Below are 27519 nucleotides of genomic sequence, written 5' to 3'. Positions count from 1 at the left end.
CAACAAAAGCTAAACCAATAACTGCTGAGAGAAAGAGAGAGGGTTAGTGTTTTTTTCTCATTTGTCTGTCAAGTATTCACAGAAGACATGGGTTTTAAGTAGTTGCATGAGGCTATTTTGCAGCGTATGCAAAGGAATAGTTGTAACCTTTCTCTAACACGGTATGAAAGATTAGCTTCAAAAACATGCGAGCGCACACAGTCGGAGCACATTTACTCATTTCCACACTCGAGTCCAGACTCTGAGGTCGAAGCCGAGCCTATCGTTCCCCCGGTTGCATTTCTGGCACATGACCTTGGCTGTGTAAGTTTTAATTTATCCAATTTTAGAGGGCATTACTGGCAGCTCCTCTCTACCACCCAGCTCAGGAGCCAGGGGATCACCCCAGGCGAACTGTCTGACAGCACACAATTGCCTTCCACCGGTAAGTACTCTAACACTTCATTAGCATTTAATTGAATTTTGTCTATCAGGAATAATGCTTTTACAGAAGAATGCTTCAATGAGAACAGAGCACTCTGTGTACTCCCTAAAGCATCAGTGAGAAGAGATGATTAGGAGCCATTGCGTAAACATGTATTGTGACCTTTCAAAGCTGCTAGTTATTTTCAACATCGGTCACTCTTTGGTTCAGAAGAAACAACATTTTTGTAATTAAGGAAACGGAGATTATCTTTTAGTATGACCTGACATACAACAATACTCATTCAGTAAATTACAGTATGCGGTTCACACTCAATATTTAAATCACAATCAGATTTTATTTCAAAACCATAAAAGGGGCAAACATTTATCACAGTAAAACCTAGCTTTGTCTTCATTTGAACAATCATTACAAATAACATCCATTTATTTAGGCTCACTGTTACATGGTTTACAAAACTGGTAACAAATGATTTATTTAGGTATTAAAATACAAACATTAAAACTTAACATTACTGTACACTAAAATGTAATGAGAAGCATTAAGCATTCTTCTGGAACAGGGAACCAGCCATAGTCATAAAATACTTATATCCTTACAAGGGGACATCATGTAAATTTATATGTGAGATTGTTAAGGAGTACAATCTAGCAAAATACATAATCATTTAATCATTTCTGCAGCATTATATTTGTACAGCTGTTAATTTTTAGGGATGGGCGATATGGCGCTAAAACTCTATCACGATAATTTCTGGTATTTGTTGCGATAATGATACAAATGACGATATATCTACCATCTACCAGTGATAGTAGCTGCATGTAATCTAAGGCCTCAGAAACACAAACATTAATCAAAAAGTAAAACTTAACCCAAATCAAACAGGCTCCTAAAATATACCTACAGTATTTTTGTAAATATTAAATATAATAGTGACATTCGACTTCAAAAGGTTGTAGTAAAGAAAAATTAAATGAACTAAAACTCAATAAACACATCATGTCATACCTAAAACTGTATATAGCCTATTGTTGGGTGGAAACGATCGATCGCATCACGCTGTCAATCACTCTCTCTTGAACTGTGTGAACCTTCTCTTCTCACAGCAACATACACTGAATCTGTCTATGACTCGCGCTACAGAAAGAGAACAGAAAAATGTGGATAAAAGAAATCTAATTAAATAATCTACGCTTTCATGCGCTCATAAACGTATTTAAAATAATGTAATACAAACTCGCATTGTACTGTATGTAAACAGGCAGCAGTGGGACGCTCCGTTCATCCTGTATATAACAGGCAAGAAATCATATTAAACAATTTGCGCATGCGCGCATAACATCTAACAAATGCTTAAATAAATACTTTTAGCCAAACTAAATGTTATGGTGTAATGTATTATGACTATCAACGAATACTTAACAAACGAATTCAATAAAACGAAAGTGAAACTAAACATTAACTCGGATGCATCTACAGTGCCATCCTAAACGAGATTTAGAGCTCGTCTTTTAGTGCAAACTCTTTCTCAGCTTCACGTCCGCCCTCCGCTATACCCGTTTTCGCTTCACATATGAGCTGTGAATGGGTCTCACAAAGAAATACGTCATCAACTAGAATTTATCGTTTATATCGCGGGAAGACTAATTCCTATCGCGTGGAGAATTTCTACCGGTATATCGCAAACGATATAATTTTAATTGCCCATCCCTATTCATTTGTGCAGAAAAGAAATCAACTAAAGATCTAAAAGCATATTATGCCGATCATGGCACAGAAGAAAGCAGAAAACCACCTGTTATTTGCGAAAACCTGTGAGCATTTTAAAAGGATATGATTCGTAGTCCAAAGACTGTGTCAGCACTCCTGTTAATATCAGCTCAGCATTGTGCACATCTACAAAATGTCAAAAGATAAATGAAGGGAATTAATTAGCTCAGTTATGAAATACCTGAAAACTCAGACTAGTAAACCTTTTTTGAAATGTACTGTATATACATGCTGTCCTATATACTTATAATTGTAGTTTTATTGGTTTTCTTACCGATGTTTTTCAGGAGATACTCTCTGCACAAATGCAGGTCGTTGTCACAGGATATTAGAATGATTTCCGGCAAATTCTAGCAGAAACATGGATAAATGACATCAGTATTTCAGTTAGGACTACATGTTACAACAACCAATAGAAAGAACTCCAGTTATAATTATAGACCACTTCAGAAGGATTCTGGTCCAAAAGCACTTTCTTGTTTCAGTTTTTTTGAACACTACACAAACGTCTGAACAAAGTACAACCAACAGAACATTTAAAACCAAATTAAAAACGAATATCTTTTAAGATTTCACCATATATACAAGAATTCAAAAAATTTAACTGGAAGTGCTTCTCAACCAGTGTTTACATTTTGCAAAATGGACTTACTCTAGTACAATCAGTGCAGATGAAGAAACAAACCTTGAGATTCAGATATTTCTGAATAATGACCACTGCCAATAGCAACATTTTATAATTGAGCTCCCGTCTGATCTCATACCAGCGCTATACTTTTCTATTTAATAATCACTATTATGCAAGTTACTACAGTGAGAGTCCATTGAAGGAGTTCAGGAATAATTTATGGTTAACATTGGACTTTTCATACACATCCCCAAATATACAGTATCTCACAGAAGTGAGTACACCCCTCTCATTTTTGTAAATATTTTATTATATCTTTTCATGTGACAACACTGAAGAAATGACACTTCGCTACAATGTTATACAAGCTGTACACTCACTACTTTACAGTGTAAATTTGCTGTCCCCTCAAAATAACTCAACACACAGCCATTAATGTCTAAACCGCTGGCAACAAAAGTGAGTACACCCCTAAGTGAAAATGTCCAAATTGGAAAGGATTGACAGATCAATAGCTCTTTCTCGATACCGTGGGTGGTGGTGCATGGCCGTTCTTAGTTGGTGAAGTGATTTGTCTGGTTGATTCCGATAACGAACGAGATTCCCTCCTGCTAAATAAGTTACGCAGCCCGCACGATCGGCGTCCAACTTCTTGGAGGGACAAGTGGCGTTCAGCCACGCGAGATGGAGCGATTACAGGTCTGTGATGCCCTTAGATGTCCGGGGCTGCACGCACGCCACAATGGCCGGATCAGCGTGTGCCTACCTGTGCGCCAAGAGGTGCGGGTAACCCGCTGAACCCCGCACGTGATCGGGACCGGGGATTGCAACAGTTTCCCACGAACGAGGAATTAAGCCCCTGCCCTTTGTACACACCGCCTGTCGCTACTACCGATCGGATGGTTTAGCGAGGTCCTCAGGGGCCCTGGCTGAGCACACAGAAGACGATCGAACTTGACTATCTAGAGCAGGGGTCTTCAACTACTTTTCTTTGAGGGCCAGATTTTTTACCATATTCTCATTTCTTCTGTTATTTTGTTTTGTTCCTTTTATACTGTTTTTGTTGCTGTTACTTATAGGCCATGATTAAGACATGCACACAAATATTGCATCCAGTATTTGTGCCTTTTCATGATATTCAATTAAAAGGGATATTGTCTTTTTAATTGTATTTTATATTCCTTAATGCGTTACTTTACCCAAAAATTGCTACTAATTTACTCACCCACAGTCCTCCAGTACATCCAAGATGTGGGTGGCATTGTTTTTTCAAGAAGATATTTATGAAGATATTTGGTTGAATTAATTAAAGTTAAATCAATAAAAGTAAAAAACGCAAATACATTCAACACAAAAGTAATCCCTGCCCCTTGTGACGTTAAATTCGCGTCTTATAAAGCGAGTCAATTGGTCTGTGCAAGAAACTGAACGCTATTATCACATCTTCGGGAGAATTCCGATCGCATTCATGTGCCCCACGCACTTATAGGGCAGATCCTTTGTATAGTGCGAGTTCTGGGGGAGATGAACAGCTGTTTTTCGTAAATATAGCCGTTATTCATAATGAATGCAGTAATAAAAACAACACCGTTTTCCCCTTATCTGAGACAACCGTTCACGTGGTGTACCCTTCCTACAGTTAGCCTACTTTCAAGGGCACAAAACGCGTTTTAGAACACGACCTATCGCGTGCACAAACCGATTGCCTGTGGCTGTGCAATGCATTGCTGATTATAACGTTGTAAATAACATTAAGTTTCTTGCACTGACCGATCAAATCGCTTTAAGACGTAAAACATTATGAGCCGCGGGAATTACTTTCGTTTTGAATGTAGCAGCGTTTTGGACTTTTAAAGATGTGGCGTCTCAGGAGGACGTGCATTTAAAGCACACCGTTCTTAAAGTCTCTCCACTTATTTGAAATGATAAGGCGGGCCAGGTCAAGATGATTGACGGGCCGCATTTGGCCCGCGGGCCGCAGTTGACTAGCCCTGATCTAGAGGAAGTAAAAGTCGTAACAAGGTCACTTTTGTTGCCAGCGGTTTAGACATTAATGGCTGTGTGTCGAGTTATTTTGAGGGGACAGCAAATTTACACTGTTATACAAGCTGTACACTCGCTACTTTACATTGTAGCAAAGTGCCATTTCTTCAGTGTTGTCACATGAAAAAATATAATAAAATATTTACACAAATGTGAGGGGTGTACTCACTTCTGTGATATACTGTATCTGGTAAGAGAGACAAACCTCAACCCCGTTTATTGCTCTCTTATTTAGTAATAATTACACATTAGTGTACTATTAACTTGTATGTCATAAATATAATATAAAATGAAGCCAATATTCAAATTTCATAAAATTGACAGGTTAATAAACTGTGGAGATGCAAACCATTATATAACAGATAATAATCATAATTAATAATATTCCTTTACCAAACTATTTATATGATAAAAATCACCCTTGTGGCTTATTTTCTTTAATGGTTTATGAATTAGAAATGTTTTCTACAAATATTTCAGGATTTGTTTAATGAAATAGCAATGCACCATTATTTTGCATGATTCCTCATTCTCCCCGAATTCACACTCACGACTGTAATTATCCCAACCACAGAACAAAACAACTGTGTTTGCCGGCTGCAAATAGATGTTCATTAGGTGAGAGAGTTGAGTCTGGCACAGCATCCTCATCAATATAACAGCCCCGCGCACCCCCATCAGGGATTTGATTAGCGTACCTTGTTTTGCTTGTGCTCCATGATCTTGCGGTAGGTGGGCTGCTTCGAGAGCACTTTCCCTCCGGCGCTCTCCACTATAACTTTCATTGTGCTGAGGCTCGGACAGATTCCTGGTGTTATATAGAAATACTTCCCCTGTTAAAAGAAGAGTGATATGACTGAACAAACAACCATCAGTGAGCCTCTTCTCTGTGACATCCAATTAGGCCGCATGTCAAGGCTGAGATACGCTGAAGGCTGGTTGTGTGGCCTATTGTTCTGCGGTCACAAGCACTAGCACGGGCGCCGACACGCACACTAAAGTGGGGAAATGATGAAGTGGAGGGACTGTATGTCCTCTGTGAGGCTAACCTTGAAGAGCGGTGTTGCGTGAGCTCTCTTCAGTGACTCCTCCAGACAGAAACAGAACAGCACCTCTGCCTCTGCATCTCGTAGCATATAGCTCTGCTCATCTGGAAGACATGCATGTATATTAGCATCGGCCTTTCCAAATGCACGTTTTAATCTATGACTTTGTTATGGTTTTAATGCGAGATATTACAATTATCAAAATAAAAATCAAACATCGTATCGAATACAATTTCTTTACCAGTGAATTCCAAGTGGGCACAAATTAATACAAGTCGGGTCAACATTGTTTGATCATTTTTTGAGACTACCCGACTCCTCAAGAACCAACTACAGTATATTCCATTCCATGATTTCATTACGTACTATTAATATTACATTTTTTATTGCAAAACATCTGGGCTTAGATATGAAGCAAGGCTCTTCAGATCCGTCAAAACAGATTGAAATATAAATCAGACCCCACGCTCGCACTACACACGACTCACCCACAAATTTCTGGCTTTTCCAGCTTTCCTCCAGCCACTCGGGAGTGACTATGTGCTTAACTACAGATATTGCAGTGAGGAACTTCACCGTTCTCGTCACTTTGTTGGCAACCAGATGAGTGCACTTCTGAGCGCTGTCGGCTACTTCACCTCCAAGATCATACAATTTCTACAGCGGAGAAAGCGACAGAGGATGAAGACATGTAGGGGAGGGCGAGCAGAACAACGTGAGTTACCAACTGAATCGTGTCTGAGATGAGCAATATGTTCACCGCGCTCTCGAACGGTTCAGAGAAAATTAACCATTTTGAACCACTTCCCATCAGCCTCGAGGGCAGGAGCAGAGAGTGCACATAGATGTGCAGCAAAAGCCCCATTTGTGCTTTCAGATGGACCGGTACCTGGTGACTGGTCCTACCTTAAACTTTTCATTTAAAAATGTGTTTGTGTGCATGTTTGGTTACCTTTATGTACTGCTGAGCCTGTAGTGGTTCAAACCCTGTGAAGAACACGTAGGGCGTGGACTCGGGGGGAAGCTTTTTACTAGGTGTTGGCAACTCTTCAAGCCTAAATGAAGAGAGTAACAATATTAGCTGTCGGATGTTTAAGTGTGGAAAGTCTTCAGCAATCTCACTGTTTTAACTCACTTGGGCTTCTTGCTGGGCGGCTGCAGGCTAGCATCCGTCTGCTTCTGTTTCTGCTGCAGACGTAAGCTCTGCGTGAGGCAACAAGAGAGAAATGACTGCGTAAATCTCCACGCTCACCGAGATATGCTATTAAATGTGAAAACCCACTGCACCACTCGAGCATTACAAATAACAGCGAGCAATCAGAGTCTGTGTGGGCACCCACTCACCGCCAACACTTCCGGTGAGATCTTCACAGGAACGCGCCAAGCACCTGACCAAAAAAACAGCACATTACGACCTACCTCCTTAACAGCTTGGAAAAATGCCAGTGTCATAACTCAACTAAACGCCTCAAAGCTCCTTTGTTGACTTTGACGGTATAAACTTACTCAGAAGATTGTGCACAAGATGTGGGTTGGGTGCCAACGGTTCAGGCAAATTGAACTGTGAGAATCTGCTGTGCTGGATTTGCCGCAGAGCTTCGAAGTTTCCCAGTAAAATGTCGCACAGCCATTGGGCGTTTACACACGGGATCCTCCACTCCTTCGCCTTTTCATATTTCAGCCCACTTGGTCTGATGACATTGTGATAAAGGCACAGCGTATTCGCGAATGGAGATTAAACAAGAAATGCATAAAAAAACAATCACAATTGCAATTTTGACCGCCATTAATAACTCACAGGTGTCATTTACAGGATTGCAACTACATCAACATGTTGTTTGCAGTGGTTAAAAATGCAATCGCACAGTCCTATTACCAATTCTTATTAAAAACAGACACGCACAATCTCCAAAGAAATGTAAAACCAACTACTGTGCTTTGATGTGCTACTGATAACTAATGAGAAGCATTTTTATTTTAAAACTGTCTTTCGCAAAGCTGAAAAGTACAAACTCCTCGGAAGGGAATTAAAGTTGAATGTGTCTTTGAATGAGAGAACGCAACAAAGAGTCCTGACAATCAACAGCAGAGAAAAGCTTTAAACAATAATGGGTCTCCATCACTTCAGTGTGCCAGCTCATTGAAGTAGTGGAATATGGTTTACAATGTTCCAATAGGCTGCAATAACCTTTTATCATTTTATCTAACCCCACGGCGGTACTGACGGCACGACAAAGAAAAACTTAACGTTTCTGAAGAAACTGTTTTTTTACACCACTTTTACTGCCATTTTGAGTTTAATAAAAAGACCTCGACATATGAAATAAAGAAATCAATGGGACAGATTTAGCAGTTTTTCAAGAAGTGAGTCTCAACCTTAAAGAAACAAGAGACTGAACTTGTTCTTACTCTTTACAGATGAGCACAGTGTTGCTTCGACACAGATAGCCCGTGTATCTGGATCCTGTAAGATAGGCCATTAGCTTTAGATCATCACGGTCGCTTTCCACGAATCCAGTCACCGAAATAATCTAAATTACAACATAAAACGACGATCAGACATGTCTCTAATATTTAAATAAGTCACCATGCACATATATGAATGCTCTACTGTTATGATGTACTCTCAGACACCAGGAAAGGGTTGGTTCTTACATGCTGCGAGCAGGGCTTTGCCCCCGGAGGGAAATTGAAGGGAAGATGAAGGGTCCTGTGAGGGGGGACCATTCTTTTCTTCTTGAGAACAGTGTTAAGCCAGTGAGCCGTCACACAGCGCTTTCCCTCTCTCAGAGCCTGGCACAGGAAAACACTTCGCTTAATCTTGGATCATTAGTAAATATCATGAATCAGAGTAACCTTAAAAAAGACACATCACATTCAGGCCTTTTTTCCACTAATTAAACAACTATGCTGTACACTGGTCGGCGAGCCGATGGGGATAACGTACGTGCCACTTCATACTCAATTATTCACTTGCTTATCATAAAATAGGCTATGTGGTCATTTACGAAACAAATACATTTGTTGAATTTCCAACAAATAAAACTGCTGTAAATCATACAGTTTCCATTATATAAATGAGTCCTGGCGAGTTTATTCTAGGCTTACCTGGACATACATATTGCTGACTTGACTCTCACAGAGTAAATGAGTGCAGCGACTGAGAGCGGAGTCCACAGTCCCTCCATATACCTGAATGATCTGTGTACAAAATAAATAAAAAATGGACCATTGTCAAAACTAGAGAAAATATCAAAGATCTAGAGAGATTCATTTGATGGGAGTGAGTGTTACAATTGTACATGTACCGGTATTCAATATTATAATATGTATACGGCTGCTTGTACATTATCCCGCTTATTACACGGCTACTTGCCACATGAGAAAAAAACTGGACATGAAATGTGAATTTGAAATCTTTTATTAGCTCATTTTTACCGAATGCAGACCTTCCACAAGAAAAAGCCGTTCACTTTCGGTTTTAAGGTAAGAAACGAAATTCAAATGTCACGTACAGGCAATTTGGTTTAATCATTTGTCAATATAATGTCATAGCCTTTATGTTATTAAAAGACATATTTATATTTAATTTGTCAAAAAAACTCAAAATTATTTGCTGCATCCGGGTTACCGTGTGTTACAAGAGGTTATCTGGGAATAACGACCCTGCAAATGTCGCAACTGGCCAATCAGAATCAAGCGTTCCAACGAGCCGTGTAATAAATTGTAATAACAAACATGCATTATACTGTTATCATGCACACCTTTAAATATACAGTGAACAACTAGTAATACATTATAATCTGAATTGTTTAAATTTCTAGAATGCACATCAGGTTCTTTTACATCAACCGCTTCAACGTGAATGCTTCTGGAGTGACTAAACCATAAAAAAAGCTTGGATTTTTTCTAGTAAAACAGAAGTCAAATATTTTATTTTTTTCTGGACTAAAACATGTTCAGATTTTTATTGTTGTTGTTTACAGTTGTGTTCTTTTGCATTTTAATCTTTTTGAAACAGCTCACTTTAAGTATGTTTGTTTATATTTTTACTGCTTAATTTATATATTCAAGTTTAAGTTGTTAAACTTGTTATCATGAGTTTTTTTGTAACAAAATGTAATACCGAAATAATACTAGGGCTGTTGAAAATCATCGTTTTTACGATGCAGATGTGAACGATTACTGCATCGATGCATAAAACAAATAATCGATTATTAAAACATGCAATTAAACATCTGATGTGCCAGTGGTTCCCGTTTTATTGTAAATAATGTTTTGTTGTTATTATGTCTTATCTTATTTGAAACGTTGCTTTTGACAATAAGCATATAAATACATCTTTCAGACTGCAGTTTCAGCACGACCAGCACTTGCGCATCTCTCTCCCTCGTCCTTTCTGCCTCGTCAGATGAGTGTGTGTGTGCGCAGGAAGATGCATTCACTGTAAATAAAGCGCTTTTTCATATACTTTTGAACTTGCACCGCTGTTTAAAGTCGTCTAAGATGCAAAGCACTCGATCGACATGTTAAAAAAAACATGTCGTTATCAAAGAAGCACGTGCCTCTGGAGCATATCTTCAGGTCTTTGAGAAGAAAGAGGTGCAAAAACCTTGTCTACACCGCACGCTAGCGGCACGACTCGACGTGACAAAAGACCATAGAACCTAGAGGTGGGCGGAATGGCCAAAAATCTGTTTCACGGAATGAGTAATTTTATTTCACGGTAACTATATATTTCACGGTAATAATCTCCCATTATAATTCTATATCTTATACCTCATTTTTCTTAGCTCGATTTCCTTTATTTATTTATTACAGTTCATTTAAATGCTCACCATAGTTAAAACAGGCAAGTTATGAAAATGTACTGAAGATATCAGATCAAGTTCTGATAATGAGATTTATTTATATTTATCTTCTAACTATATCATATGTATACAGAAGGAAGATAGACAACAAGTATAACAATGAAGTATGAATATATGCACAAACAATGAGAGTACAGTATATGACTGGTAACTGGTGTTCATGATGCCCAATTTGCAGAGCGCAGAGTTAACCACGCCTACTTATTTACATTCCGCGGAATACACGGAATAGAAAAATCTCTTACGGTTGACATTTTATTCCGCGGTAACGGAATATTCCATCATGCCGTCCAGCCCTAATAGAACCTATTATATACAGAAATTCCATCCCCAAAGGATGCAGTGCAACAAACGCCTTGTTCTTAATGGTTTCTTTCTACTGTCATTTGTCTCGCTTCACCCCCCGACCACCACTCGCTATTAGATATCATTCGTGGGGATGCGTTTATCTATCTCAGTGCACAGACATACAGACAAACACGGATAGAGCCAGGAAGCGCACGGAAATAATTCAAACGCAAAACCGCAATTCACTTACACGTACTGAACTATGGGGGTCGTACTGAACGGTTCAATATTATATTGAGAATTGTGGCATCCCTAGTAGACAGGGTGTTAAAGTGTGAGGGAGACAGACTTACTCGTGAGACCAGTGAGGATTCACACCCCTAAATAATACCTTACATCAGGGCTTTTCACACTGCACTTAACCCCGGGTTATCTTCATTCTAAACCCCGCTTTTAACCCCGGGTAAACAAATGTTTCACACTTGTAATTTGGAAGAGGGGTTATCCCCGCATTTTACCCGGGGTTATGAAACCCTGCTCCGCTTTTGAAGGGTTAACCCCACATTGCAGTGCTGAACGTGTGCAGTGTGAAACCAAGCGGGGGTAGAATGATAGGACAAGCCGTTGAGACGCTTAGCAATGGACAGCCAATCAACAACTGAATAGCACTACCTCATATCACAAGCTGTGCACAGTTACAGAAACAATCGTTTCAGTGTTTTATTTATTTGTTTATTAATAAGTACAGTGGGGCAAATAAGTATTTGATACACTGCCGATTTTTCAAGTTTTCCCACTTACAAAGAATGGAGAGATCTGTAATTTTCATCGTAGGTACACCTCAACTGTGAGAGACAGAATGTAAAAAAAATCCAGAAAATCACATTATATGATTTTTAAATAATTAATTTCCATTTTATCGCATGAAATAAGTATTTGATCACCTACCAACCAGCAAGAATTCTGGCTCTCACAGACCTGTTAGTTTGTCTTTAAGAAGCCCTCCTGTCCTCCACTCATTACCTGTATTAATTGCACCTGTTTGAACTCGTTACCTGTATAAAAGACACCTGTCTACACACTCAATCAATCACACTCCAACCTCTCCATTATGGGCAAGACCGAAGAGCTGTCTAAGGACACCAGAGACAAAATTGTAGACCTGCACAAGGCTGGGATGGGCTACAGGACAATAGGCAAACATCTTGGTGAGAAGGCAACAACTGTTGGCGCAATTATTAGAAAATGGAAGAAATTCAATATGACTGTCAATCTCCCCCGGACTGGGGCTCCATGCAAGATCTCGCCTCGTGGAGTGTCAATGATCCTGAGAAAGGTGAGGGATCAGCCTAGAACTACACGGGAGGAACTGGTCAATGACCTGAAGAGAGTTGGGACCACAGTCTCAACAGTTACCATTAGTAACACACTACACCGCCATGGATTAAAATCCTGCAGCGCACGCAAGGTCCCCCTGCTCAAGCCAGCACATGTCCAGGCCCGTCTGAAGTTTGCCAAAGACCATCTGGATGATCCAGAGGAGGCATGGGAGAAGGTCATGTGGTCAGATGAGACCAAAATAGAACTTTTTGGTATAAACTCCACTCACCGTGTTTGGAGGAAGAAGAAGGATGAGTACAATCCCAAGAACACCATCCCAACCGTGAAGCATGGGGGTGGAAACATCATGCTTTGGGGTTGCTTTTCTGCAAAGGGGACAGGACGACTTCAACGTATTGAGGGGAGGATGGATGGGGCCATGTATCGCGAGATTTTGGGCAACAACCTCCTTCCCTCAGTAAGAGCATTGAAGATGGGTCGTGGCTGGATCTTCCAGCATGACAATGACCCCAAACACACAGCCAGGGCAGCTAAGGAGTGGCTCCGTAAGAAGCATTTCAAGGTCCTGGAGTGGCCTAGCCAGTGTCCAGATCTGAACCCAATAGAAAATCTATGGAGGGAGCTGAAACTCTGCGTTGCCCAGCGACAGCCCCAAAACCTGAAACATCTGGAGAAGACCTGTATGGAGGAGTGGGCCAAAATCCCTGCTGCAGTGTGTCAAGAACTACAGGAAACGTCTGACCTCTGTAATTGTAAACAAAGGTTTCTGTACCAAATATTAAGTTCTATTTTTCTATTGTATCAAATACTTATTTTATGCAATAAAATGGAAATTAATTATTTAAAAACCATACATTGTGATTTTCTGGATTTTTTTTACATTCTGTCTCTCACAGTTGAGGTGTACCTACGATGAAAATTACAGATCTCTCCATTCTTTGTAAGTGGGAAAACTTGAAAAATCGGCAGTGTATCAAATACTTATTTGCCCCACTGTAATTTCATAGGAGGCTTAAACACCCCAAAAGGATTTGCGAGGCATCATTTTCTTCTCAGATGCGGATCAACTAGGTATTCGGTTATTTAAAGGGACCACGCAGCATTTCTTTTCAGTCAGTTTGACGCTGCAGTATTTATCCAATCATGACTGTTGACACCGCAAATATGCAAATAAGAATGTTAACCCAGGGTTTAGTGATGTACAGTGAGAAACGCCAGGTTAGGAATACCCAGGGTTATCTCCTAACCCCTGGTAAATTATAAACAGTGTGAAACAGATAACCCAGGATTATGTTTACCCGGGGTTTAGAATAACCCCGGGTAAAGTGTGAAAAGCCCTACTGTGATAAAAGTTTCTGCAACTATTGTTACTGATAAATTACTATTTAAACACATGCATTATTAGACCAAAATACTTTACAAATGACACATTTAATCCAGTTTTTAGAAACCACAAACATCAGTTTGTACTTTTTTACAATAAGTGTCCTTATATTTATTATTTTACAATTACCGTCATATTTCTAGCTTAGGTGTGGTAAATGTACTTACTCTTTTCCATGTGGCCAGTAACTGTTTATCAGGCATCTGCTCTGGATAGTCAGCAATGGCAAACACACAGCCAGCCAGAAAACCATCCTCAGGAACTAAATGGGAAGAAAACGGCCATAATGTTAATATTCCATTGGCATTATTTCAGTCAAGAGCAATCAGTGCTCCAGCAGAAAACACTGTTAAAATCTTTATAACAAAGGTGTCCAAGGTTGTCAAAAAATATGCATATACTCATACTCATCTTAGTGTTATCACCGAGAAGCAGCCATTGCACTTACTCTCTTGGCCTGGTTCATGGCCAAACAGTTGGTGTGACTGTGCAGTCATCATTGGAGGTTGAGGTGCGGTCTGGGTCTGATGCTGAGGACCTTGTTGGTTCTGCAGTTGCTGCTGCATGTGTTGCTGCTGCTGCAGTTGCTGCATGTGTTGCTGCTGCTGAAGCTGCTGTTGCAGGAAATGCTGTTGCTGCTGCAAATGCTGTTGGTGCATGTGTTGCTGGTTTTGCTGCTGCTGCTGCTGCTGTTGCTGCTGTTGTTGTTGTAACTGCAACTGAAGCCTATGCTGCTGTAACTGCTGCAAGTGTTGCTGCAACGCATGCTGCTGCTGCAAGGGCGGCCTAGGGAGCTGCTGTGGTCGCATTTGTTGCTGTTGGAATGTGTGCTGTTGCGAGTACATCTGCGGATGCATCTGCTGCTGTAGGAACTGATGAGATTGCTGAGGCATTTGAGGGAAGCCTTGCTGTGGCTGTGGCTGTTGTTGTTGTGGTTGTTGTTGTTGTTGTGGTTGTTGTTGTGGTTGTTGTTGTTGTTGTTGTTGTTGTTGCTGCTGCTGCTGCTGCTGCTGCTGGTGGTGCAGCTGCGTCTGAAGATGCATCATGGCATGTGGCTGAGCCATCTGTTGTGGATGTTGTTGCTGCTGCTGTTGTTGTGGTAGCTGATGTGACTGCTGGTGTTGCTGTTGCAATAACTGCTGCTGTGCTTCGGCTGGGAGTTGATGTTGAGTCTTGACTGGATTAAACAGAATCTGGTTGGGAACACCAGGCTGACCTTGATTTCCGATGTGCTCCACACCTTTGGAGGAAGCCGAAAGACTCTGAAGGAGCTAAATTCAAGACAAAATTCAAAATTACACAAAAATCATACTCCAGGCTTCTCAAATTACAGGGAAAAACACCTCAAGAATTTACTCTTTGTTTTATATATTAACAGGCAGGGGTGGGTTATTATGACCCCAACATATACACATACGTCTTCGTACTCCCCAGCCCTGTGAGCATAATAAAACAATGCTATAAGAAAAGTTAGATCCTCACATGTGCCACATTGGAGGGTCGTGAGGTCTGTTGTGTGTCTGTGTTGTTAGTAATATTCCTAAGTGTCCTGGCAGCTGGATTCCATCCACCCATCCCCTCCGGTCTCTCCACCCCGAGAGACACACCTGGGCCGCCCATCCGAGGATCTGGCACCCCAAAGCCTCCAGGTACAGGTGGAACACTGGCACAGAGATTGATCAAACCCGTTTCTTTGCCGGGCTGGAGACGACGCTTGGCGGCACCAGGCTGCGGCACCTCAGCTGGGGTCCAGTTCAGGTTGCGATCCTCCTTTTCTGGGGACGAGTCATCTGAGTCGTCAAACATCAATTCAGGTTTCCGCTGTTTGGGTGAGGGGGAACGTCTACGCCTGCCTGCTGGGGAACCGTCGCGGGATGATGTAGGGCTGGACCGCCGGCTGCGAGGTGACCGTCTGTCGCTGTAGCTCCCATCAGAACTCCTCTCATTTTCATATTCGCTACCCTCTTCTTCAGGTGCCTCGTATACTGTAAGGCGTGGATGATATAGAGCCTCATCCTTCCTGTTTTTGTCTTTTACACAGTCCAAAATCCATTGTTGGGTTACAATCTTAATGTTGCTATGCCGCAAAGCACACTCATACTTTGCCTAAAACAGACAGAAATACCCAAACACAGGACACGTTAAGGTGTAATACTACTACAATCATTTACAGTATATTCTACATATTACACTTATGCTTACACTAAAAAGCCATCAAGCCAAAAAAATTAAAGAAACACAAAGATCACTGCAGAGCCAATATGTAGATTTTAATTAAAAGACACTGACTGTTTCTCAGTTATGTCTGCATGATATGTAGACACCTGTCTAGAGACTTTCTTTCTTCTGCAGAACACAAAAGAAGATATTTTGAAGAATGTTGGTAACCGAACAACAGCAGTAACCATTGACTTGCATTGGTTTTGTGTCTGTACAATAGAATTGAATGGGTACTGTTGTTGTTCAGTTCACAGAATGTGCAGCGCCAATCTGCATACAAAACATACAAATCTACTACAAGTTTGATTCGTTATCATCTTACACTCGGTCTACACCGCACGCGAGCGGCGCGATGCAACGTGGCAAAAGCAAAAAGAAACCAAACAAGGCGTTTGTTGCGTCTCTTCGCGCTGCATCCAGTGGAATTTCTGTTTATAATGGGTTCTAGTGTTGTATTCGCGTCGCTCGCGGAGCAGGGCGAGCGTTTTCAATCCATTCCCATGGAAGCTGCACTCGCGGAGCAAAGCGAGCATTCCTCTGCTCCGCGAGCGTCATGTGAATGTGCGCTCAAGTTCATAAGAATGGATGAATGGAACGCTCGCCCTGCTCCGCACCAGTATATTTAGACACAAAATGTCAGGTGAGACCACTACTCTAAGTCAGACGAGCATAAGAGACTTTACCGTCAGACACTGACAGACAGGTATCGCTGATATTTCTTTTAAATGTTTGTTGTATTTTTAAAAACATTGATAGTGAATTTTGAATAATCTAACAGTGTTGATTTAGTTATTTACTCAATCTTGTCATAGTTTTATCAACATAAATTTTCATATCAGTGTTGTAATTTAAACCTTTTCATTGTCACCATGAGGGACACGTCCGCCCCCAATTAATCGAGTACTCGTTTTTCAAACCTGTTCAGAACTCGAAATGAAATATGATCAAAAATGCCCATCCCTACTTGATCAGAAACATTTTATCATGCTGCCCAGATGTTACCAATTATATTTGTTTGATTACCAGTGCAAGCGAAGCATCCTATAACAGCAGGTTTTAAAAACAGAGACGGTGAAGCTAGGGGCTATAAAACTGAACCTTCTTTTGAACACAGCACCACAGGCCTCAAAACCAAGTCCAATAAAACATACCAGCCTGATCCCTCAATTGATCCGACAGCAAACTACCCACAGACGTAAACCTACAAACAAATGATTTGCAGCTAGCAGCTGTTAAAGGAACTCTATTAGCAATAAACTTTAACTGAGCTGTTGCTTCTCACACACCTACCACACTTCACTTTGGAAAGATATGGAGACCACAAGACATGAGTGATTACATGCAGTGTCTTACTCCGAATATGCTTAATAAGATGATAAGGTGTAGTCCCATTACTTCGATTTCGCAGCAAAGCTGCAGATAAAGACATTGTAAGTACCGGTAAGACCTCAGTGACCTGTGGCAACTTAAAAGTAGATAAAATGTCATTGAGAAACGTTTGTCCATTCACTCATAGAAAGCAATGTGTATGGCTTGTAAACACGTGACGGGATTGTCAAGAAGTGTAACGTTACTTTCACTTAGAGAAAATGGCCCCAGGGGAAACAGGTATGCTTATAGTAAACAATGTGTTTGGTGTTCAAAGACGAGACACAGAGTTTCTCATTCGCTTTATGTGAACCTTCTTTCTTGGGTATTTTCACTTATAGAAAGCAGTGCGTGTATGGTTTGTAAATACGCGACCGGTTTGTCACATGTACTTTTGCATATAGAAAACATGACGGCTGCGTTTTCTGCTGAAAAAGGGGGCGGAGACTAGCAGCTCATTTGCACTTAAAGAGATACACACCAAAACAGCGTGCTTCTATTCATGTGCAAAACTAGGCAATTAGGGCATGGTATAATAAAAGATCTGTGGTGTATTTTGATCTGAAACCTCCCAGACACATTCTGTGGACGCCTAAAATTTATATTACATTTGTGTAAAAGTAGAAAAAAATCTCCGCTTTAAAAAATGACAGCATGTATAACAAATAAATATGATATAAACGTGCATTTCGAGTAGCTGACAACTGGATCTCTAGAGATCAGATTGTAAGTGTGACAGGTGTCATGAGGTGGCGATCATGAAGTATCTCGACCGACTTTCTCTCGTCTCCTTAAATGTGTTACTGAATCATGAGTGGGCAGCACGTCAAAATTGTGAAATGGTATGTGTTTGGACGCGTGGATCTCGTCATTTGCGCTTCGACTCAACACAACATTGCTGCTTACGTAGCGGTTCAAGTTAAGATGTACGCGAGAATGCGCTTTAATATTGTACTCGCCCAGATACTGGCTAAAGCGCCTAATCTGGAGACAGAGTGAGAGTGCATCTTTTACTCTACGATGAATAAACTTACAGTTCATCTGCGGGTCATATGCTTTACGCAGCAGTTTAAGTTAAGATATACGCGGGAATGCGCTTGTACTCGTCCAGATAGAGAGAGCGGTTATAGAGAGGTACACCGACTATGTACATAAAGACAAAAAGACATCTATGCACTTACCCCTTTTGGTTCAGGAACAACCAGATGGGTGCATTTCTTGTTGAAATGAAGCTGACAGTCACCTCCATGAAATGTTATCAAGGCCCAAAGTGCATTCAGATCCCCTGAAAGCTATAGAAAGAATAACACAGATCAACACTGTGTCACTCAATACACAACAACAATAGATCAGCAAGAATATGAAGCGGAGACTTACATGCGGTAGACAAGCTGTAACACCAAAGAATACCTGTCCAGACTCTGGGGAAAATCCTGTAACTCTGATTCACTATTAGTCAAGGTTAAAAAAAATGAAACAAACGTGTCTCTAAATACATGCTAGGGATCAATTCCCAGGGATTAATTGTGAATTATTTATGAGTTTTTTCTAAGTGTAGATGTTTTCACACAACCAAATCATAAGAGGATACGGTAGCAGGTCACCGCATTTTACAGACAGTATCACCCAACTTGGCTGAAAAAGAAGAAAATGTCAATACACACACATTGCATCTCCATACTTTTATCAGTAACATTAATTGCTCACACAATACTCAGTGCCTCTGTAAAGCCCGTGTATAAATGTGTAAATCCTTCAGTGCAGTTTTGTTTGTTTACCTTCACAACAGGCAAGTCAAAGACCTCTCTGGACTCTCCAACCTCAGGATTATCTCCATCTTCTGCTATAATGTGGGTGGCGAGTGCATTGTAAGACACTTCTTTCCCTTTCCCCGCTTTCAGGAGTCGCACAACCTAATAGGGAATGTCAAAAGCTGATCCTCACCATGTCACAATAACAGTATTCATTCATAGAAAACATAGCTTAATGGAACTTCTATAAGAGTGTTGTTGCCTGATCTCGGTCATTATCAAGATCACTAGATTATACTGTTAAGTTAAACAAAATAAACAAATATTTGACAACCCAGATAAGACAACAAAGGGTTGGGTAAGTTATATAAAGTCCAAAGATGCTACAGATAAAGTGATAGCAGACGCATTGTTGCCAGTGATGGGAAAAGCTGGGCTAACAGGCTACAGTCAGGACATTTGCTAACAGCTGATAATAGAAAGAAAATATGCAAACAAGAGGAGCGGCCTAAACAAATATACCAAAATATAACCAGACCTAACCCAAAATGTATTTTGCAAAAAGTGCACAACCCTCAAATGTAGGCAATGCGTGGACTGTCGTTTAGCTTTCATGCTAACATAAGTCATTCAGCTACTATTAGCCAACAGGCTAACGTGAAATGAACAGCTTACACTTTGACAGTTTACCTTCTGCTCGATGTCTCCCACCACGTAGAACTTCACATCCTTGAAAAGCTCTTCCGGTGCTTTTAAATCGTCCTCCGACATTGTTTTGACTGCTTTAAATCAATTTACAGCAAAAAGGTAAGCATTATGTGGCTGTCAGACTAGCATTCAACCGGCCCCTCACAGAATTGGCTGGTAGCAAAGGGGTACAGAAAGCGAAGCGCCAAAGCGGATTCGGCGCGCTCTGGACGCTTACATATCTTACACGGGGGAGACTGAATCCTTAAAATATAGAAACATTTGTCAAATATATGTAAAGTACAAGAACAAGTATACACTTTCGTTTTAAAACAATAAATATATCCCCAAGATAGTTTGGTATATTTAATTTCTTTTTGATTTGTAAAATTAAATGCACTATGTATTTCCTAATACCCCTATATTTGTTCAACACGCCACTTTTGTGGGCGGAGTAATGTCGTCTACGCGTTTATTTACATCAAGAAACGCGCCAAATATGAAGCGCCAATTTGTATTATGAGAGTTTCGACAATGAAAATGTTTCATTAGGCAGAAATGTAATTTAAGCAACACTTTGATTTGATTTGCAGCAGTTTTCGCGCGTGTTTGCAAATGTCACCAGTCCACAGAGCATATTTCCGAATCATGACACTAAATAAACACAAACCTTTGCTTAATAAATGTATCTTTGTTTTTATTCCAACAAAACTATTTGATTTAATTGTGTACATTTTCCCACTATCCTTTATTTCTATTCGGAGGTATGCAAATGTGCAAGGGCAACAAAATGACACCCAAAAGGAAATTATTCTGCATGCGTGGAATGCTAAATAAATCAACATAAGCAGCATTTCTTTGAATTTTTAATGGTAGATCTCAAGACGTATGAGTTTAAAACCCATCCATCATAGATGTAAGTATACAGTAGCAGTGCTTTATTAATTCTGCGGGTGTCTTGATGGGATGTTTATTAATTTATTTGATGTGTGGAGGCTACTTGCCTTTAATATTTTGCTCCACGGTTAATTTTAGCGCACGTATCTAGAAACGCGCTATATAAATGAAAGTAGTTATCCTAGTTTCACTCGTTACAATAAAGAAAAACATAAAACTGGTACGCAACAAACTGTTCACCCCAACACCTCCCAGGATTTAATAACAGTATAACACGACCTTCTATCCGATGTGGTCTCTGCTCTGGAGAAAGCCGCAGTAGATCACTCCTCCTGCTGCCTTCCTGAGAGAAACAACCTGGCGGGCTCAACCTGTGTTCACTGTGGCAAACATTTCCCTCTGAGTCCGAACGGGGTGATATTACCTTCGTCCAAAAGACTTCTTTCCCAAAGGTAAGTTTGGAGATACTGACATGAGATTCTGCGTGAATGTGCGCGCACATTCTCTGTCTTACGCCGCAGAGCCACATCGTGTGCCTATAATGAATGATACAGTATTGGAAAATATGTTAACAGTTTTATGACATGTTTTGTCGATGTATCGATGTTACATGAAGTGTGCAAAACCTTTGTCGTGCGCTCTAGTATTTTCTCGTCCCTCACTTTCGTTCACTCTGGGCGACTCAATTGTTATTCTCTTTTGTTTCAGTGCCAGCGAGGATGTCTATAAATTGATGTAAACAATAGACACGCGGTGTGCAACGAATTTTAAATGTATGTATGCGCTATTGCGCTTGGACTTTACTTAACTAGCCTACTATAGAGCTTGGCCAGAAACAATGCCCAGGTTATCAGTGCATTGCCTTCAAGTACAGTTCCTTAAAGGGATAGTTCACCCAAAAACGAAAATTCTGTCATCATTTACTCACCCTCTTGTCATTTCGAACCTGTATGACTTTCTTTCTTATGCAGAACACAAAAGAAGATATTTTGAAGAATGTTGATAACTGAACAGCGGTGGCACCCATTGACTTCTATTGTATGGACACAAAACCAATGCAAGTGAATGGCTGCCATCGCTTTTCGGTCAACAACATTTTTCAAAATATCTTCTTTTGTGGTCTGCGGAAGAAAGTCGTACAGGCTTGAAATGACAAGAGGGTGAGTAAATGATGACAGAATTTTCATTTTTGGATGAACTATCACTTTAAAAATGTACTATGGTCCAATCATGGCTCAAACCATTGTTGTATTATAGTAAAAGTTCGTTCTACAACCATGTTTTTTGGTGGATTGATTGCCGTATTACTAGCTTTATAGTTTTACTACTAATATCATGGTTAAACTATGGGGTTTCTAAATGGTTTAAGAGCTATGGAAGTTGTTTTTTAGATAGGCTGAAATAAACCACTGACGTGAAATATAGACATCCAGGATGCTATCAAATGATCTCAAAAGTAACATAGCGATCGGCGAATAATCTGAATATTAAGGAGGGTGTATGTATTTCATTGTTAATGGTGCCTGTTTAAAGGATTCTGCTGTGAAGAGAGAACAAGTGTCGTCTGTGTGATTAGGATGAGCCCTTAGCCGTCATTAAAGTAACGAGTCAAGACTGAGGGTTGTGTCAGAGTAGATGACAGTCTTTTAAAAACCTCAAGTTTGATGAAAAGAAATGATGCGATTTATAAAAATCATAACCTCCCACACATGCATAAAACTGATAAAAGACTGTCTCTAGTTGAACAATTGGAAGCACTTCATTTTACAGTTGAACATTTATGTATGTTATAACTGGATATACTGCATAACTGTGAAATTACACCATATTAAATACATGTAGTTACAGGTATTTTGTTGGGTAGATACACTGTAAGTGCACATACTGTACAATAAAGTGGAACCGATGTTTGATTTTGACCATAGACCAAAAATATTGTGTGTGTGTTCATGTTTGAGGTGTTGTAGTGTTTCACATACTGTACATCATAAACACGCACATCAAGATATACATTTTTACATACATCAAAATAAATTGTCTCGTTTTTGTTCTCATTCGCCATAGAAAGCAAGGGCTATGTTGGTCTTCAATGTTTGCTTCTTCCTTTTAGTCTGATCTGATGTGTCTGTTGCTATGTTCCTGGGCCTTTCAAGTAAATTAAAATAAGTTCTGAAACACAATTACGTTTTCGAACAGACACAGCCCAACTTGATTTCGGCGGAAGATTCATTATGTAGTCACAAAGAACGATGGAATATATATTCCATCATGCTTTTGAGACTCCGTAATGAATTTAATGGTGATGTAGGAATACCTGGTCTAAAATATGGATTTCAGATTTTCAAGTCAAATTAAATATTAATACGTTTTCAAAGACTTCATCACATTCTGCTCGCAGCAAGATGCACATCAGAATGCAGATACTTTGATCATTAATGAGCAGGTGATGTAAGGAGCAATTAAGCATCCGCATGTACCTACAACGCAATTTACGAAGGAGAAGACTATAAGAAGTGCTGTATTTTACATTTGATTTTCAAAACTTAAACGGCAACCAAAACATTTTCTTAAAGTTACAAAGTATATGACATTTGCATTAGTCATTTATCTATGGATTTTTTGTGAGTAATTATTTCATAATTATTATTTATTTGCCAATATAACATTTCAACAAGATGAAGGTTGGGGTCAAAGCATGCTCACATAAAACACCCTAGTCTTCCATTTCAGAAAGATGGCGATTGATGTGTTTTCTCTGTCATGTCGGTTTAGTTCAGGATATGTTTTTATTACACTGCTGACTGACAAAAATTGTGATAAATGTCTTATCATTCACTGTTCTCTAGATGTGGTACGACATATGACAAAACCACCAAGATTTTCTCAAGGTGGTATGAATTTATAACATTCTACTTTACAGTACATCCACAAACCAGTACTATTTTATCCATTGACAATATTGTGTTTTACAACTAAATTAAATATCTATTCATGAATTCTTTGTTTTTAAACTTTTTAACTCTTTTTTTTTTTACAGCTGTAGCTGTCAAATAAAGGTGTCTCAGTCTCAGAAAGAAAGCTCTCTCAATAACATGGCTGATGTCAGCCAGAACAGCTCCTTTAATCGAAGCTCAGAACATGAAAACTTCTCCAGGCCTCAGACCGTGTTCAGCGTCTTGACGTTTACCCTGCTCGCCATGCTTGTGGTCGCCACGTTTATTTGGAACATGCTTGTCCTGGTCACCATTCTCAGAGTCAGAACATTTCACCGCGTGCCCCACAATTTGGTGGCCTCCATGGCCATATCTGATGTTATGGTGGCTGCTCTGGTGATGCCTCTCAGTCTGGTCCATGAGCTCAACGGTCGGCGCTGGAAGCTGGGCCGGGCTCTGTGCCAGGTCTGGATATCTTTCGACGTCCTTTGCTGTACGGCCAGCATTTGGAACGTGACTGCAATAGCCCTTGACCGTTACTGGTCCATAACACGGCACCTGGAGTATACCCTGAAGACCCGCAAGAGGATCTCCAATGTGATGATCGGCCTGACTTGGCTGCTCTCTTCCGTTATCTCCCTCTCCCCGCTGTTTGGCTGGGGTGAGACGTATTCGGAAGAGGACATGGAGTGCCAGGTGAGCCAGGAGCCATCTTACACCGTCTTTTCCACATTTGGGGCCTTCTACCTGCCTCTTTGTGTTGTTCTGTTTGTCTACTGGAAGATCTACAAAGCTGCTAAGTTCCGTATTGGATCGAAGAAGACCAACTCCATCACTCCAGTTGCAGAGGCTGGAGAGGTACTAGTCATGTTTTGATATTTTATACGTTTACTTTATGCAACATCAGAGCACTTTAGATAAAGCCAGATTCTGAATGCGCAGAGAATTTCTTGAGCAACAAAATATTTTGAAATGACAAAACTATTTTACATCAGTACATTTACATCCTATTCTGCCAGTCATTTTTCTACCGAACGGCAAATTGATAGCCAGTTGAACATTAACATTCTCCATTAACTTTTAACAGCAATGTCGAATTTCTGAGCATGTCACAATGCTTTAGTGAATAGTAATCCTGACACCGTCCTTAGATTAGTTTCACATTATTTTTCACTCTATTACAACCCTGTTCTACCTCAGTGGGTTTGGGAGTGATTGGCAAAGGATGGTTCTGACAGAATTGATGGAAAAACCTCCAAGGTTTAAAAGCTTACGCTTAAAGCCTTTTTTCATGGCCATTCCAATAGATATCACTGCACAAGTTCTAGAAACATTGACATTTTGTTTTGTCACCATTATGTTACCTTAAAGCTGCAGTCCGTTACTTTTGCCTCTTATGTGCCATGTTTAACCTGATCTCATGGGATTTCGTAATTATTTTATGAGGTGGCTAATTTGTATGAACTTGTACCACTCTAAAGAAATCGTATACGATTATTAGAAAAAACGCAATATTGATGCCTAACCCCAAGTCACTGGCATGAAGGCAAATTGTACTAAAACGTACAAATAAGATCATACAAATTCATACAAATTAGCCACCTTGTGAAATAGTTATGAATTCCAATGAGATCGTGTTGGCCTTTTTGAAACTTGCAGAGTTTTCATTAAGTGGTTGTGAATTAAGTGGTGGCTCAGTGGTTAGAGCATGGCACTAGCAATGCCAAAGTCATGGGTTCGATCCCAGGGGATTGCACATAGTCAGAAACAAATGTATAATACAATGCTTTGGATAAAAGCGTCTGCCAAATGCGTAAATGTACTTGGTCAGTCGTGAAATTTTTTTTAACCCAAGTTACGAATTCCATACAAAGAATTGCTGCTTTAAGATTAAACAAAGTTGATGATAAAATGCTTTTGATTGATTTTATTTTTAACATTAACATTCAAGACTTGTGATGTGCTTCTAATGTCCCCTCAGGTAAAAGAGGCCTCTAGACAACAGCCTCAGATGGTGTTCACAGTGCGTCACGCCACGGTGACTTTCCAGACCGACAGTGAGACGTGGCGAGAACAGAAAGAGAAACGAGCGGCTCTGATGGTGGGTATCCTCATCGGAGTGTTCGTCCTCTGCTGGATCCCCTTCTTTCTCACCGAGCTCATCACGCCGCTGTGCTCCTGCAACATACCACCAATATGGAAGAGCGTCTTTCTCTGGCTGGGTTACTCCAACTCATTCTTCAACCCTCTCATTTACACAGCCTTCAACAAGAACTACAATAACGCGTTCAGGAATCTCTTCTCGCGACAGCGCTAAGCCCTGCCACTTGAGAGATAGCAGACGGCTCGGCTTCATCACAGATGCCATTTAAAACCACCCTTAGGATTTGGGAAGTGTGGTTATCGGAACGCTTCAGTAATGAAAGGTTCACACAGACAAAACACAAAGGCATTGAAGAAACCATGACTGACTATTTTATTGGAAAGTGAAAGGGATGATTTGATCTGAGTTTTCAAAATGTCAATCTGTCCGCTGCATTAAATGATAATGCCAACAGCTTATGCACTTTAGGCGGTTGGTTTACATCAGTTTATATTTGTCATCTGAGGTTTGTCTTATCTGAATGTATTTTAATTGTTTATGTCGCTTCCTTAGTAGCCTAAATGGTCAAATGACTTTAAAGCATGTTACATTAATGAACCATATTATTAAGAGTTTGATATATTTATATAAAGAGAGAAAGGGAAGGGGAGACAGGAGTTAATGTTATAGTTTTTTTTGGCTTTTAGTGTGAATAGTGTGAACTCCATTGGGTCTTTAAACTGAAATCAAAAATTGCTTAGAAATGATAGAGCAGGTCACAGTATCAAATTAATTTATGAATTAGTTCACATAATTACACGTTTTGTGTGTTTTGTTTATCACTATAGTTCTTTAAAATTTTAAATTAAGTGGAAGTTTGACCTTTATTAGGAGAGAAAACACCACAAAAGAACCAGTGTCACTGGTACTTGCTGTATTTTAGATGACAGCTTTTTGGCAATATTGTTTAGGGCGTTTTACTAGTAGCCCTGTTTTGGAATGTGATGACAATTTGAGGAGCATATGCAAAGTGTGTTTCATGTCGGCTATCATTTTGCACACATTCAACCTATTAAATATGTTGTTCATGCTCGATCATTATGATCATGATTGTTCCTCATTAAAATGCAGACAGACAAATGTCACAATGTATGTATATAGCACCTTTCACAGACAAAAGTCACAAAGTGCTCTATACAATGAACACAGCAAACATAAAACAACTCAATTAGTCAAACATACAATCAAATATAAAATCAGGACAAATTAAGTACAAAAATATCCCAAAGATTAAAAAACACCTAGCCATAGTGTTAGTCGAAAGCTTGTCCAAAAAGGTGTGTCTTAAGATGTCTTTTAAATGAATTTACAGAACTCAGTTCTCCGTGTTAGAGGGAGAGAGTTCCAGGGCCACATGAGCCACAGCTCAAAAAGCATGATCACCTTTTGTCTTAAAACGTGTCCTATAGGAATAGCTAAAAGATCCAGGTCAGATGACCTTAGAGACCGACCAGGAGAATGTGCACATAATAGATCAAGAGAGTGCCTGACCATGCAAGGCTCTATAAGTAATAACTAGAATATGAGGAGAACAGATGGTTTGTGTTGCTACATCTCTGGTGATAATCTGAAAAACTTTGAACTAATGTATGAGATACAATGAAAAGATTGAGCTCTGTTGAATGGATAGGAAAATTCTTCAACTTTTACTCACCTTTATCTCATTGCAAACCTGTATGGCTTTCTTTCTTCTGCAGAACACAAAAGAAGATATTTTGAAGAATG

At 40.0% G+C, this 27519-nt stretch overlaps 2 protein-coding genes across 2 annotated transcripts; one reads left to right on the top strand and one right to left on the bottom strand.

The window, feature by feature from the left end:
• Window positions 1-747: 747 nt before the first annotated feature.
• Window positions 748-19994, bottom strand: paxip1 (PAX interacting (with transcription-activation domain) protein 1). Its single transcript, XM_057334723.1, has 21 exons — window positions 19825-19994; window positions 19162-19296; window positions 18975-19018; window positions 18761-18824; window positions 18565-18675; window positions 15278-15901; window positions 14244-15066; window positions 13963-14057; window positions 9020-9112; window positions 8567-8704; window positions 8321-8442; window positions 7418-7602; window positions 7256-7299; window positions 7047-7114; window positions 6864-6966; window positions 6400-6568; window positions 5915-6015; window positions 5564-5698; window positions 2469-2544; window positions 2261-2320; window positions 748-1049 (listed from the first exon to the last, which is right to left on the bottom strand). Exons 1-21 carry the CDS (start codon window positions 19903-19905, stop codon window positions 1033-1035), a joined length of 3288 nt encoding a protein of 1095 aa, XP_057190706.1. The 5' UTR covers window positions 19906-19994; the 3' UTR covers window positions 748-1032.
• A 1079-nt stretch (window positions 19995-21073) lies between these two features.
• htr5aa (5-hydroxytryptamine (serotonin) receptor 5A, genome duplicate a) lies at window positions 21074-26874 on the top strand. Its single transcript, XM_057335201.1, has 3 exons — window positions 21074-21170; window positions 23756-24509; window positions 25633-26874. The coding sequence occupies exons 2-3, from the start codon at window positions 23811-23813 to the stop codon at window positions 25966-25968; spliced, it is 1035 nt and encodes a 344-aa protein (XP_057191184.1). The 5' UTR covers window positions 21074-21170; window positions 23756-23810; the 3' UTR covers window positions 25969-26874.
• The last annotated feature ends 645 nt before the right edge of the window (window positions 26875-27519 follow it).

This window comes from Triplophysa rosa, linkage group LG5 (assembly GCF_024868665.1).
Source record: "Triplophysa rosa linkage group LG5, Trosa_1v2, whole genome shotgun sequence".
NCBI lineage: Eukaryota > Metazoa > Chordata > Actinopteri > Cypriniformes > Nemacheilidae > Triplophysa > Triplophysa rosa.
The sequence above is the reverse complement of the archived record's forward strand: the minus strand, read 5'-3'. Positions and strand labels throughout refer to the sequence as shown.